Below are 15132 nucleotides of genomic sequence, written 5' to 3'. Positions count from 1 at the left end.
TCAATCTTAACCTCACTATCTCACTGCATTTCAAACATCTTAGGCATAATAAGGAACAGGTACTCATTCTTTTCTTATTCCTGGGTTGTATACTGAAATACTCCCCCCCCCCAATATTTTCAAATAGAGTGAGATGTCAAGGCTTCAAAATAATCTGGAAAGTGAAGGAAAGGAGTAGATTAGTGAAATTAGATTAGTAAATTAGTAAATTAGATTAGTAAAATTGAATGTTTTATCAGTTGTTGATGATGAGTAACAGAAACCTGAGGTTTTGTTGTAGTCCTTTGCTTTTGTGTGTTTGGAAATTTCTGTAGTAAGTTAAAAGGTTTTTAGAGTAGTCATCTATCACTGCAGACAATTAAAATTGAGTACATTACACTTTGTTTTAGAGCTGCCATCTAAGTGAAGAGGAAGTGTTCTTTAGGAATCTTTAATATATTTGCAGTTACCCGTTCATTACCTTTATCTTTTCAGTATTTTGGTTAACATTCACATTTACCACCCTTCTTACCACACTTGAAGGGTCTCTTTCCTTGGTGCTAGGGATGGAACTCAGGGCTTCATGCATGCTAGGCGAATGAGCACCCTACCGCTGAGCTGCATACTTTAGCTCCTGGAATACCATTCTTGATCAGTGGCTCTTTACCTTCATTGCACATGAGAAACTTGTACTAGATAGGAATGTCCTGACCCCATTTTCAGAGTGTCTGATTTAACTAGCCTGTGATAGTGCCCAGGAGTCTTTTTAGGAGATAAATTCTTAATATAGTGCCAGCCTGAGAATTTGTTCTAGGTATACTCAGCCAAATTTAGGACAGTTTCAGAGCTATTTGGAGAGGGGGGCTTGTGGGTTAGCTCAGTTGTTTAAGTGCCTGCTCCAGCAAACCCAGTCAGGCACAGGGGACGGTGGTTTGATCCCCAGACCCACCCTAAAGGCAGCCTGAGTCAGGAAAACAAACTATTTGGCAAAACTATTTAGTATTTCCTTGATATAGTGTATCTTACTGATGGGTATCGAGTTGTATTTCCTTTACATTAAGAGTTTCATGCTTGTTTTTCCATCCTTTCTTCATTCCCTCTTCCCTTTTTTTCCCTTCTTTCCTTCTGTCTGTCCATCCATCTGTCTCTATGTAGTTGACCCTGTCCTTGAACTCACTATGTGGCCCAGGCTGGCCTTCAATTCTTGGTAACCCTACTTGCTTCAGACTGCGAACTACTAGGATTGCAGATGTGTGCCCCTACCCAGCTGGCAATTATTTTTTGAAAGAGTCTAATTGTGAGTAACAGGGCCAGTTACAGGAAGTACTCAGTAAAATGAGGAGATCCAGTTTTTAATTATTTCCTTCTTCAGGACTCATTTTGCTCACAAGAACATGTGACGTGAGAAGTTTTTTGTTTTTGTGGTATTGGGGACGGAACTTGAGTCCTTGTGTGTGCTAGGCAAGTACCCTACTGAGCTACCTTTTAGTGTGAGAAGTTATTTTGATGACATTGACATTTGTAAATAGTGAGAGGAAGCTAAATAATCAGGTTTTTAAAAAATAAAACATCTCAATTGTCCAATAAAGGTAATTAGAGATCTAAAATGATTTTTAGAATTAAAAATTGTAAATGGGAAGTTAAAAAGCTAACTCGTTTTAAGTAATTCTCTTGTAATTTTTAGGCTGTCACCCTTGACCCAAATTTTCTGGATGCTTATATCAATTTAGGAAATGTCTTGAAAGAGGCGCGCATTTTTGACAGGTAAGAGATTGTTCTATTAAATTTTCTTGGGTTCTTAGTACATTAAGAGTTTGGGCTGAGAAATAATGACAGTAGCCCGTTGAAACACATTGTCCTAATATGTTGTTTTTGTCTGCTAGAGTTTGCTGCTTTAATTCATAGATACTATTGCCTGACTTTTCCTTGTTGCCTTTCCTGAAAGCCTTTTTCTCACTGTGAGTTAGGTTGAAATTACCTGTATTTTAAAACTGTTGAAATTATTATCTCTTAGACTAAATTATTTCTTTTGATCTGATTTTTTTTTTTTTTTTGTGGAACCGGGGATTGAACTCAGGCCCTTGTGCTTGCCAGGGAAGCGCTTATTCCACTGAACCATCTCCCCGGCCCCTGATCTGATTCTTAAAGCTGCTAAATTTGGATTTTCCAACTTGTTTTTGTTGTCAAAGGAAAGCCTGTTATGTGTGAATAAACAGTTTCTCAGGGTAAAAATACATTTTATTAAGGTGTAATTTTGGTTTGAGTTTAAGTATTATAGCATGAAATGTACTTACAGTTACTATATTTTTGTATAGTATAGCATGAATTAATTATAACAGAACATCCAGTCAAAATTAGTTGCGTTTTTTTATGTGTGTGTGTGTGTGTGTTTTATTTGCAGAGCTGTGGCAGCTTATCTTCGTGCCCTAAGCTTGAGTCCAAATCACGCAGTGGTGCACGGCAACCTGGCTTGTGTATATTATGAGCAAGGCCTGATCGATCTGGCGATAGACACCTACAGGCGAGCTATTGAACTGCAACCTCATTTCCCTGATGCTTACTGTAACCTAGCCAATGCTCTCAAAGAGAAAGGCAGTGTAAGGATTTTTACTCAGTCTGTTATTTGGTAGAATTAAGGAAGTTTTTTTCATACATATTGTTGTTAAGTATTGAGATGGTTATATTGGTGTTGTTTTGGCATTTAGGTTAATGGGAGGAATACTGGGAAATATGGTGGACCCTTGACTTATGAACTTAATTCATTTGCAGGGGCGGGTTGTAAGTCAAGACTGTGTTTCTCATAAAAAATAATGGAAATACAACACATTCCCAGTCTCTCAAAGCACCCCTTAACTAACCTTTTCATAATAAAAAGGGTTGTTTGTTATGCATAATTTGCCACAAACACCAATAATCTTCCTAGTGTATTCATCAAAAGGTTATAAAAATGTGCCAGGTTTACCAGAGACAGTTTCATAGTGCACTCACCTTTCAAGTTGACACCTGTGGCTTGCAGGAAGGGAGGATGAAGTGGAAGGTGGCTACTGTTTGGAGTGAGAGTCCTTTCCCATAAGAATGTCAGGAATCTGGCTCTGGTGTCCTTTCTCTCCTAGGGAGAAATCTGTAGCCTACTAACTAGTACCTGCTTCTGGCTCACTAGGTCTCAGAATTGAGACCTGGTCTAAGGTTGTCTCTGTCTTTATTTTTTTATTTTCTATTTTTTGACCGGCCCATCCCACCCTGGGGGCAGGGCTGGCATGGCATGTGGTGTCAGGGATTGAACTGCAGTCTCTGCACTTGCTTAAGCTTGCCTAAGTAGGTGCTTTAATCAATTGAGCTATCTCGCTGGCCCCTCTGTCTTTTCTTTAACTCTGTTCTGTAGTATGACGTGACATTGTCATGAGGCAAGTAAATGCAACTACTGACTTTCTTTCTGTCTGGGTGGTTCTTCCCTGTAAATGTTTGTAGCGCTGTCCAATTCTTCAGATTTCCTTATTTCAAAAGAACTTTTCTGCACTTTGTTGGTACTCCCCTCCTCTTCAGAAAGCTCCTCAGCGCCATTGTCTATTGCTTGGCCAAAAGTTGCTGAAGTTCCTCTGTAGACAGCTTCTCTGAGTATTCCTCTACCAGTTTCTAAACATCACCACTGTCTACCCGCAAGCCTGTGGACTCTGCTATGGTGACACTGCCATCAACCACAGGGTCAACTGAAGGCTCAGGCTCCTCTACATAGCTTTCACAGTCTCTGTCCTATATACTTTTAGGACACACTTTTTTTTTGCGGAACCGAAGATTGAACTCAGGCCCTTGCGCTTGCCAGGGAGGACACGCTTTTTTTTTGAGATAGGGTTTCACTATATAACCTAAGCTGGCCTCAAACTCAGATATCCTCTTGCCTTAGCCTCTTGAGTATTGCAGTTATAGGTGTATGCCACCATGCGTGGCCCACACTTGCTTCCAGGCAGGTCTCAGTGTCCCTAGAGAGAGAATGGCCCATAATTTCTCAAATTAACTCCACACAGGAAAGGATGTTGTAATGATCCTTCTAGAATTCTTTTTTTTTTTTTTTTTTGTGGCTGGCTCAGTCCTCCCTGGGTGTGGGGCTACTGTGGCATGTGGTGCCGGTGAACGAACCATGGTCCCTGCCCTTGCTTAAGCAGGGGTACTTTGGACAGCTGAGCTATGTTGCTGTCACCTTCCCCCCCTTTTTTTTTTTTCTTTCTTTCAATTTTTTTGTATTTTAGTACAGGGACTACAGAGTATCACTCACTGATTGGACTTGTAGTGATCCTCCTGTTTTCAGCCTCGTAAGTGCTGGGATTACAGGCTTGTGCTACCAGGCCCAGTCTTAGTTGCCATCTCAGTGTGCCCCAGGGGCAGGGCTGGCATCACACACCGGGGATTGAACCTGTCCGCTGAGCTATTTGGTTGGTTCTCTTGCAGAATTCTTTAAGAGTTAAACCTGTATCTGAGACCATCTGGAAGCACTTTAGGAACAGTTACTTATAGTATGGCTTTTCAGAATTAGCTATAATCTGCTGGTCCATCGGCTGCAGTAGAGGAGTTGTGTTAAGTGGGAGGAACTTGACTGAGAGCCCTGGGAATTCCTCAGCCAATTCTTCTAAATCTCATGGGTGAGCAGGAGCACAGTCCACAATGAGGAGAGGCCTGGTTGGTAACCTTTTGTCCTTCAGATATTTCTTAACAGTAGGACAGAAGGCCTTCCTGATCCACTCCAGAAAAAATACCCTGGTTCCCCAGGCTTGTGCACTGGGTCTCCACCTGACCCCTACCTGTTCTTCAGGGCTTTGTATGTTCTGAACACTAGGAGTCTCAGTGACAAACCAGGACAGACTTTGTCTTTTTTTTTTTCCGGTACCAGGGACTGAACTCAGGACCCTGCACTTGTTAGGCAAGTGCTTATTCTACTGAGCTATCTCCCTGGCCCCGGCTTTATCTTGAGGTCACCACTCGCACTGGCACACAGCAGTGAGGTTAGCCTTTCGCTCATGGGTTTGCGGCCTGGTGTTTTCTTTTCCTTCTGGGTAATGTATGCTGTCCTAGGAATTTTCTTCCAGAAAAGGCCAGTTTCATCACAGTTGAAAACTTGAGAGAGAAAAAAAAGAAAACTTGAGAGCAAAAGCGATTTTTCTGTGTCATTGTTTGGAAGTGGTTATGTGTAGCAGCCTTTTTGTCAGCACTGGCTGCTTCACCATGCCTGGTTACACCATGAACCATAGTTCTTGCTTTAAAATGGTGAAACTACCCATTAGTGACATGAAGTGTTTCACCATGATCACTCGTTGATGGATTATCCTTTATAAGATCTGAATTTATAGCCCTCGCTTTTTCACAAATTATAGACTCAGGCTATAACCTGCCATCTGCCTTTTCATTTATCCACACTAACACTACTGATTGTAACTTACTAACTTGAGTAACACTTTTAGTGTAACACTAGCTTTCTTATATGAATCTTTTTTTTCTAATCTTTTCTCCATAAGATTGTTAAGATAGTGGATTTTGACATGCACATATTAGTGAGTTGGGTTAAACAAATGCCACTCTCATATTTCTCTACAATTCTCTTTCAATTGTGGTTGCTTGCTTGCTTGCTTTCTTTTTTGGTGGTGCCAGGGATCGAACTTGGGACCTTGCACTTGCCAGGCAGGTGCTTATGTCACTGAGCTATATCCCTGAGCCGTGGTTGCTTTCTTTCGTTTCCCTTCCTTCCTGAACTACTACTACTTTTTTTTTCCCCTGAACTTCTTTTCTAGCTTTTTTGGGGGCCATTTTGATAGCAGTAATTATAACAGTTATATAAAGCACTGATGAAATCACAGCACCCTCCCCTCCCCACCCACACACCTGGGCTCACACTGAAACTTGAGTCTGTTGACACATGAGGCAGGTCATAACTTGAGGGTTGACTGTATCCATTTTCTGGAGTACTACCAGACATTAGGCCTAACTAAGCAATTATGAAAATTGTCAGAACAATATCAGTGATAGCCCTGTGATTCATTTGTATAGTTTTTGAAGAGTTTGTTTTGTTTTCTAGGTTGCGGAAGCAGAAGATTGTTACAATACAGCTCTCCGTTTGTGTCCCACTCATGCTGACTCTCTCAATAATCTAGCCAATATCAAACGAGAACAGGGAAATATTGAAGAGGCAGTTCGTTTGTATCGTAAAGCATTAGAAGTATGTTGAGGGTGGTGTGGCTGGGTGTTTAGCCTGAGACAATAGAGGGAAAGCAGTTAAGTTTGCTGTGCCATCCACATCTTTTGTGAAAGATAGTAGTTGGATCATTTAAAAGAAGACTGTTTGTTGAACCCATAATTGAGTACCTGAGATACATGTGAGGTTCTGTGTGACTGAAGAAAATCCTTAAATTCAGAGTTCAGTATTTTATGGATAGATAGGATTTGTACAGAAAAATCAAAAAGTAAACTATTGTTGCTTATTGATGCTTATTGTAATGTGGCTCATTGCCTGCAGCAGGTAAAGAATAACAGACCAGTAATTACTTTTCAGTGTCATAAGCACTTTTTAACTGTTAATGTGCTATAATAATCCAAGCCTAAATAGAGAGTTTTTTCTTCTTTTGAGACGGGGTCTCGCTATGCAGTTCGGGCTGGCTTTGAGCTCACTTTGTAGCCCAGCTGGCCTCGAACTCTGAACAATTCTCCTGCCTCAGCCTCCTGAGTGCTGGGATTACAGGTGTGTGGCACAACACTTGCCCTAGTAAGAGTGTTTTTGGAGAGAAGTTGAAGAGTACTTACCAGGGAGTGTATACAGTAATTTCAAGGCATCGTGGCTGTAGGATGGTTGGTAGTTGTGGTAGGAGTTTAGAAGAAAGAGATTCCAGTGTTGCTGGGGTAGGTCAGCATAAACTAGGCAAAGAAATATAGCTCATGTTTGGGGCAGTTATAAAATAGATAAAAGAGCTAGAAATTGAGCCATTAGGGCTTTAATAAGTAGATTTGGAAAAGATAGGAGTTTAGGGGTATTTGAACAAAGATCTTAGGGTTAGAGGAAGTTAGTGCTATTGTTTTCACAGGTTTTTTAAACTTTGGTTATGATCTTGACTCTGTAGGTCTTTCCAGAGTTTGCTGCTGCGCATTCCAATTTAGCGAGTGTATTACAACAGCAGGGCAAACTGCAGGAAGCTTTAATGCATTATAAGGAAGCTATTCGGTAAGGAATTCACAGCCTTTTTCCTTTTATAATTGTCTTGTAATTTTAAAGTAAAATGGCTTTGTTAACAACAAATTGAAAGTTTGTGCTAGATAAATAAAACTTGTGTCCATCCTGTCCTTCAGAATAAGCCCTACCTTTGCGGATGCCTATTCTAACATGGGAAACACTCTGAAGGAGATGCAGGATGTTCAGGGAGCCTTGCAGTGTTATACTCGTGCCATCCAGATTAACCCGGCATTTGCAGATGCGCACAGCAATCTGGCCTCCATTCATAAGGTACTGTTGTTGCCTGTGAGGTGTGCCATCTTAGTATGGGATACTTAATTTTAGAAAACTTCTTACCACTTCACTTTTACTTATTTCTAGGATTCAGGGAATATTCCAGAAGCAATAGCTTCTTACCGCACGGCTCTGAAACTTAAGCCTGATTTTCCTGATGCTTATTGTAACTTGGCTCATTGCCTGCAGGTAAAGAATAAAAGACCAGTAATTAGATTTCAGTGTGGTAATCACTTTTGAACTGTTATGTGCTATAATAATCTAGGCTAAAAGAGACAGTGTTTTTGGTTTGGTTTAGATTTGTAACTAGGGATTGAATATAGAGCCTTTATACTGGGCTGCTTCCAACCCTTTTTTAATTTTTTACTTATTTTTATTTTATTTATTTTTTTTAAATTTTTTACTTATTTTTAGATTTTTACTTATTTTGAGTTTTTGAAATTGAGTTTAGCTATATAGTTCAGACTAACCTCAAACTCACAATGTAGTCTAGCCTAATCTTGAAATTGCAGTGATCCTCCTGCCTCAGCCTCCTGAGTGCCAGGATTATAGACATGTACCACAATTCCCAGCTTTTTTTATTTTTTATTTTATTTTATTTTGTTTATTTTTGTGTGTGTGTGTGGCCAGCTCAGCCCACCAGGGGCAGGGGCTGGCTGGCATGTGGTGCTGGGGGACCGAACCACAGTCCCTGTGCTTTGCTTAGCCTAGCTTGTTCCAAGTAGGTGCTCTAGACCACTGAGCCATCTCACCAGTCCCTGCCCAGCTTTTTTTTTTTTTTTTAAAACTATTTTAGTACAGGGTCTTACTACACAGATTGGATTTGTAGTGATTCTCCTGTTTTCAGCCTCCCAAGCACGGATTATAGGTGTGCGTCACTATGCCCATTCTCAATCACTGTCTCAGTGTGTCCCAGGGGTGGGGACAGCACAGCACACTGGGGATCGAACCCTGGTCCCTGCATCTGCTTAAGCAGGTATTTTAATCCGCTGAGTTATCTGGCTGGCCCACAATGCCCAGCTTTAATTTTTGTTTATATTGGTATGTGTCAGCAGTACATAGTATTTCTCATGGGGGAGTTCATACATGTATGTAGCACATCTCAATTCATTTTAAAAAATCTTTTATTTATTTAGTTATTTATTTGGTACAGGGTCTCACTATGCAGCTCAGACTTGTAGTGATTCTCCTTTCTCAGCCTTCCCAGTGTTGGGATTACAGGCATGTACCGCCATGCCTGGTTTTGGTGGCACAGTGAACCCAGGGATCCGGGGCCAGCATGGCATATGGTACTGGGGATTGAACCCGGGTCCTTGAGCTTGCCAGGCAGGCTCTTAGACCACTGAGCTATCTCCCTAACCCCTTAATTCATATTTTTATTCCCTTTTCTTCTTCCTCCATCTCTGTCCTCTTCTCTTTTGCAAAAGATCTATCTCCCTGTTTCTCATTACCTGTTAGTCTTTATTTTGTCTTTTCCATGCAATATTTAAGCTTGTGTGTCTTATTTTCCTTAAAATTATGGTCTCAGGGTGCATCCCATTTTCCTACAAATGGCTCAAATTTATCTTTTAAAAGTTACAGAATGCTTCATGAATTTTCATGTCATGTTTGTGCTGAGGTGATGCTAACAGTCTTGATATTCTAATTTTTGCATATATGCTGCCAAGGCAAACACTTATTTTTGATTTTTGAGACAGAGTCTTGCTAAATTTCCTTGGACTTGAACCTGGGAGTCCTCCTGCCTCAGCCTTCCTGGTGCTGGGATTACAGGTGTGCTCTAGCTGAAACAGCGTTTTTAATAGGTTATCTGATGTTGTATTAGATTAAAGATGTAGATGTGTAAAATATTAAATGCTGGATACTACTTTCTAGATAGTAACTTTGTTTTCTTCTAGATTGTCTGTGATTGGACAGACTATGATGAGCGAATGAAGAAGTTGGTCAGTATTGTGGCTGACCAATTAGAGAAGAATAGATTACCTTCTGTGCATCCTCATCACAGTATGCTGTATCCTCTTTCTCATGGCTTCAGGAAGGCTATTGCTGAGAGGCATGGGAACCTTTGTTTGGATAAGGTGTGCTTTTTGTTTTAGTCCTTTTGTTGTAAACTAATCACATGCAGAATACTGCGTAAAGCAAATATATGGCTTAATGAATTATCAGGTGTTCATCACCCAAGTTGAGCAATAAAATTTTGTCAGTACCCTCAGAAAATCTTTTTTTTTTTTTTTTGGTGGAACCAGGGATTGAACTCAGGCCCTTGCACTTAGCCAGGCAAGTGCTTATTCTACTGAGCCATTTCCCTGGCCCCAGAAAATCTTTTCTAATGTACCCTGTCTTGAGCATAATCCTCTGTACATTATAGGGTGGAATTCTTAAATACTTACAGATAAGTGATGGTGTCTGTCTGTCCTTTTTTTTTTTTTTTGGTGGAACTGGGGATTGAATGATGGTGTTTTTCTTTAGGTTGAAAACTACTGTTTAACCAAGTGTGTGGTATTTGGTACTCATCTTTGAGACTTAGAGCACTTTCATTAAAGGTTAAAGTTTGTTTTGGAGAGTAGATTCTAACGCTAGGCATAATTTTGGTTTTTTAAAAATTCTTTCCCTACAGAATTTTCTAAAGTGCTTTAAGGGTTTTCATGTTCTATGTACATTTCTACAAGTTTTAGATTTGCTCAAACTACTTCATGGGATTTAGAAACAGATCAAGTATAAAGCATATTATCCACACTGCTAAAATTATTTCAGACTAGCTATGTCAATTAGATGAAGTATTCTGGACAAAACTCAACAAGTGTGAGGTGTAGGTTTGGCTTGGTTTTAGTTTCTGTGGATAAAAATTTACATATAGATTCAACTTTACTAATGAGTGCTGAATTCTGTTGGTAGATTAATGTCCTTCATAAACCACCATATGAACATCCAAAAGATTTGAAGCTTAGTGATGGTCGACTGCGTGTAGGATATGTGAGTTCTGACTTTGGGAATCATCCTACTTCTCACCTTATGCAGTCTATTCCAGGCATGCACAATCCTGATAAATTTGAGGTAAGATAGTGTTCCTTTAGAGATAATCAGTGTATATTTTTAAAAATACCCTTAATGGTGACTTTCCTGTTATTTTAAATGTTAGACCCAGTGTCTTTTGGAAGAAATTTGAACCAAGTTCATTAAATACACTATGCTGCCTCACAGGTATTCTGTTATGCCCTGAGTCCAGATGATGGTACAAACTTCCGAGTGAAGGTTATGGCAGAAGCCAATCATTTCATTGATCTTTCTCAGGTAAGTAAAACTTTCATACTTCCAACTTTTTATTTTGAGTGAAACCGTTGGTGTATAGTTTTGTGTGCTGGTGATTGAACCCTTGACCTTCACATATTTTTTCATATGTTAATGTATTTGGTGGGTTTTGTTTTGCTTTTGAGACAGGGTCTCACTATATGGTCCAGGCTGACCTCAAACCTGGCTGTGATCCTTCTGGCTTAGCTTCCCAAGTGCTGGGACTATATGTGTGCTTCACCAACATAACTGGCTGTAGTTGGTATTTTTTATCACAGCTGTTAAACATGAAGTACTACATTTGGGCAGTTGCTTTCATCTTATTTCCTTGGTCATTTACATTTATTATTACCATGTCTTTCCTGAGGTTGGAAATGAAACAGAAAGAGCCTGTCATGTTGTGACAGAGGCCTGTAATTCCAGCACTTCGAGAGACTGAGGCAGGAAGGTTTCAAGTTCATGCTCAGCATGAATTTAGCAAGGCTCTGTCACATAACAAAACGGCTAAGGCATGTAGATCAGTGTGAAGGTTCCGGGATTTAATCTGTAGTAGCACACATGGACACACGCATGCATGTGTGCGTGTACATGCCCGCCCCAAAAGGAAATGAACTATATTTGTGCTCAGATGTATATCTCTTATGGGAATTGTGCCAGCACTTGTTATTTAATAAATATTAACCCGATAGATGAAACAAAATGAAGAATAATTGGACCATTTAAAGAAAATAAGTGACCTATGATTCTTTGCTTTTTGTTGCCTTTCTTTCATTTATTTATTATTTTAGTACAGGATCTATAGGGTCTACATCGTCCTGTTTTCAGCTTCCCAAGTTCTGGGATTATAGGCTAGAGCCACCATGCCCAGTTTCAGTCACTTTCTCAGTGTGCCCCGTGGGTGGGGCCATCGTAGCACGCTGGGGATTGAACTCCAGTCCCTGTTCCTGCCTAAGCAGGTGCTTTAGTCTGCTGAGCTATATGGCTGGCTTTCTTTTTCTTTCTTGTTGTTTTTGAGATAAGGTTTCAGTATGAATTTCAGGCTGGCCTTGAACTCACTTTGTAGCCCAGGCTGGCCTCTAACTTAGAGCAGTCCTCCTGTCTCAGCCTCCTGAGTGCTGGGGTTGTAGGTATTCACCACCTCGCCCAGCTGATGTTTTTATTTATGTGCTTGCTGTATTTTTTTTCTTGATGAGTATGTTTTTGCTTTTTTTTTTTTTTTTTTAACAATTTTGTTTCTTATATAGACATCTCAGTCATCCATGGGTCAAATTTTAGGGACAGCTTGACTTAGCTGCTTTGGCCCAAGATCTTTTTTTCTCCTTTTATTAGTATATTTTTGCAGTACGTATTAATCACATTGATCATGGGGTAATTAATATATATATATATATATATATATTGCATCTTAATCCTTTTTACTTTCTCTTTCCCATCTCCCCTCATCTTCAGATTCCTATCTCATCCTTCCAAAGAGCCAGATCTTTAATTCATTGATCCTTTGTATTTTTATTTTTGTCTCAATGTTATTTAATTACTATTCTGATGTTTTTAATTTTTTTGTTGATTTTTTTTTTAATATTTATTTATTTGGTAGAGGGTCTTGCTATGCAGCTCAGACTCCGAGTGACCCTCCTGTCTCACCTACCCCAGCACTGGGATTAGAGGCCTGCACCACCACACTCAGAGTGCCTGGGGTTCTGCAACTGGCACAGCATGTGGTGCTGGTGATCGAACCCGGGTCCTTGTGCTTGCCAGGCAGGTGCTTAGACTGCTGAGCTATCTCCCCAACCCCTGTTGTTGATCTTTTTGAGATAGGATTTATCTATGCAGTTCAGACTGGCCTTGAATTCACATTATAGCCCAAGTGCTTGAACTCTCAGCAGTCCTCCTGGCTCAGCCTCCCAAGTGCTGGGATGGCAAGCATGCCCCACCACACCCAGCCTTTGATAATTTCTTACCTCTCATTAGTTTCATATTTTGCTTTTCTAGGACCTCAAGATGTATCATTAGGTTAGGATTTCTTTCATTATGTCCCATTATTTTTGGTATGTTGTGATTCCATTTTCATTTGATCCTAGGAACTTTTTTATGTTTTTCTTGATTTCTTCTGTGATCTACTGATTTTCAGTTATGTGTTACTTATTTATTTATTTATTTATTTAAAATTTATTTATTTATTGTGTGTGTGTGTGTGTGTGTGTGGGGCCAGCTCAGCCCACCAGGGGGCGGGGCTGGCTGGCATGTGGTGCTGGGGATTGAACCGCGGTCCCTGTGCTTTGCTAAGCTTGTTCTAAGTAGGTGCTTTAGACCACTGAGCCATCTCACCAGCCCCAAGGAATAAGGTTTGTTTTTTTTTTTTTGGTTCCTCGAATGCCTTCAGGGCACTTTTGGCCAGCGGGAGAGTTGTGAGGTTCGAACTCCAGCAACCTGAGGCTGACAGCTTTGTGGAAGAAGCCACTTAAATTACTGAGCTAGGGCCAGGCCCCCTATTTATTTATTTTTTGAGACAGGGTTTTGCTGTATAGTTCAGCTGCCCCTGAACTTACTGTAGCCCAGGCTGGCCTTGAACTTGCAGCAGTCCTCCTGCCTCAGCCTCCTGAGTGCTGGGAACACAGGCATGCACCACCACACCCAGCTAATCATATGTTAATCTTCATGTGTTGGCATGTTAGCATAGTCTCTGTGGCTTCTTTGCTTTTTTTCCCCAGTACTGGGGATTGAACTCAGGACCTTGCGCTTGCCAGGCAAGCACTTATTCTACTGAGCTGTCTCCCTGGTCCCTTTACTGTTGATTTGTACCTTCATTTTCCTATGATCTGATACTGTGAAGGCTTTATTTCATTTTTTAAATTATGTGTGCTTTTTTGGCCTAAGAGTATTTTGGAGAAAGTTCTGTGTGCTTTTCAGAAAAGTGTTCTGTTGTGGGATGAAATACTGTGTAGATATCTGTTAAGTACATTTGTTCAGTGATGTGGTTTAACTGATGTTTCTTTGTTATTTTTATCTGGCTGATCTAATTGTGAGAGTAGGGTATCAGAGTCCCCCTTTATGATTATATTAGCGTCTGTCTGCTTTAAAAGTTCAGTAATTTTTTGTTTTATGGGGCATTTGATGGATGTTTAGTATTCTCAATTTCTGTTGGATTATTCCCTTTCCCAGTGTATAGTGGCTGGTTTTTTTTTTTTTTTTTTGAGAGGCTCTGGTTTTGTGGTTGAGGCTGGCCTTGAGCTCACATTGTATCCCAGGCTGGTCTCAACACAAGGATCCTCCTGCTTCCCAAGTGCTGGGATTTCAGGAATGTGCCACCACGCCAGGCTCTGATTAGTTCTGACTTGAAGTCAGTGTGTCCGAAAATAGAATAGCTATTCTTGCTTGTTTGGGGGCTCTGGTTGAATGGTATGATTTTTTTTTTTCTTTTTCCCATTCTTTCACTTTTAGTCTGTCCTTTCTTTTGGAGTTTTGTGTCCTGTAAATAATACATAGTTCCATTTTGATTTTGGTCCAATCTGCCAGTCTTTGTATTTTGATTAAGCAGTTGAAGTCAGTGACTTCACTGATACAAATTACTTATCATGGCACACATGCCATAGGTTCACCATCACTGCTGTAAAGTTGTTGAATTCTGTCATTGCATTGTTTGTCCATTGCTTATTCCTTTATTTTTCCCCTTTTGTTTAACTGCTTTCCCAGTTTTATATCTATTTTGGGCTGTTGTTGCTCAGGAAGGCTTTCCATTGCTCTCCCTGTCTCTGTCTAGGATTCATTCCCTGAAGTATTTTCTGCTATTTTGTTAGTGGGCATGTGTTTCTTTAGGACTTTGTTGTGGAAAGTCTTCACTTCAGTTTTCTTATTATTTTTTAAAAATTTATTCCATCCAGGGTCTTGCTACAAAGTTCAGACATAGTGATACTCTTATGTCAGCCTCCCCAATGCTGGGATTACAGGTGTGTGTCACCACCCCCAGTTTCAGGGCCTGCATGGCATGTGGTACCAGGGATCAAGCTCGGGGCCTTGTGTTTGCCAGGCAGGCACTTAGACTGAGCTGTGTAGTGAGACCCTGTGCCAAATACATTAAAAAAAAAAGGGCCAGGGAGATAGCTCAGTGTATCACTTTAGTGATACATATCACTAAACGCCTGCTTAGGCAAGCGCAGGGACCTGGGTTGATTCCTGGCACCACATGCTGCATCATGTTGAGCACAATGAGCCAGCCACTGAGACTGGTTGTGGTAGCGCACACCAGTAATCTCAGTGGACAAGTACTCCAAGTCTAAGCTGCATCTGAGCTGCAGAGTGAGACCCTGTGCCAAATACATAAAAATTAAAACAAATTTACCAAAAAGATTTATGCTTAGAAATCTCCAATTATTTTGATAGACTTGTCTTTA

The 15132-nt window shown here is 40.4% G+C and overlaps 1 protein-coding gene across 2 annotated transcripts in view; it reads left to right on the top strand.

Moving 5' to 3' along the window:
• The window catches only part of Ogt (O-linked N-acetylglucosamine (GlcNAc) transferase), a 63556-nt gene that overhangs the window by 22710 nt on the left and 25714 nt on the right, over window positions 1-15132 (top strand). For both annotated transcript variants that reach the window (XM_004646786.1, XM_004646785.1), the window contains exons 6-14: window positions 1664-1743; window positions 2381-2576; window positions 6041-6181; window positions 7077-7177; window positions 7303-7456; window positions 7547-7648; window positions 9355-9534; window positions 10352-10510; window positions 10658-10747. In XM_004646786.1, the coding sequence (XP_004646843.1) occupies window positions 1664-1743; window positions 2381-2576; window positions 6041-6181; window positions 7077-7177; window positions 7303-7456; window positions 7547-7648; window positions 9355-9534; window positions 10352-10510; window positions 10658-10747 (1203 nt within the window). The remainder of the gene's footprint in view (window positions 1-1663; window positions 1744-2380; window positions 2577-6040; window positions 6182-7076; window positions 7178-7302; window positions 7457-7546; window positions 7649-9354; window positions 9535-10351; window positions 10511-10657; window positions 10748-15132) is intronic.

This window comes from Octodon degus, unplaced genomic scaffold (assembly GCF_000260255.1).
Source record: "Octodon degus isolate 3935 unplaced genomic scaffold, OctDeg1.0 scaffold00280, whole genome shotgun sequence".
In the NCBI taxonomy this organism is placed as follows: domain Eukaryota; kingdom Metazoa; phylum Chordata; class Mammalia; order Rodentia; family Octodontidae; genus Octodon; species Octodon degus.
The sequence above is the reverse complement of the archived record's forward strand: the minus strand, read 5'-3'. Positions and strand labels throughout refer to the sequence as shown.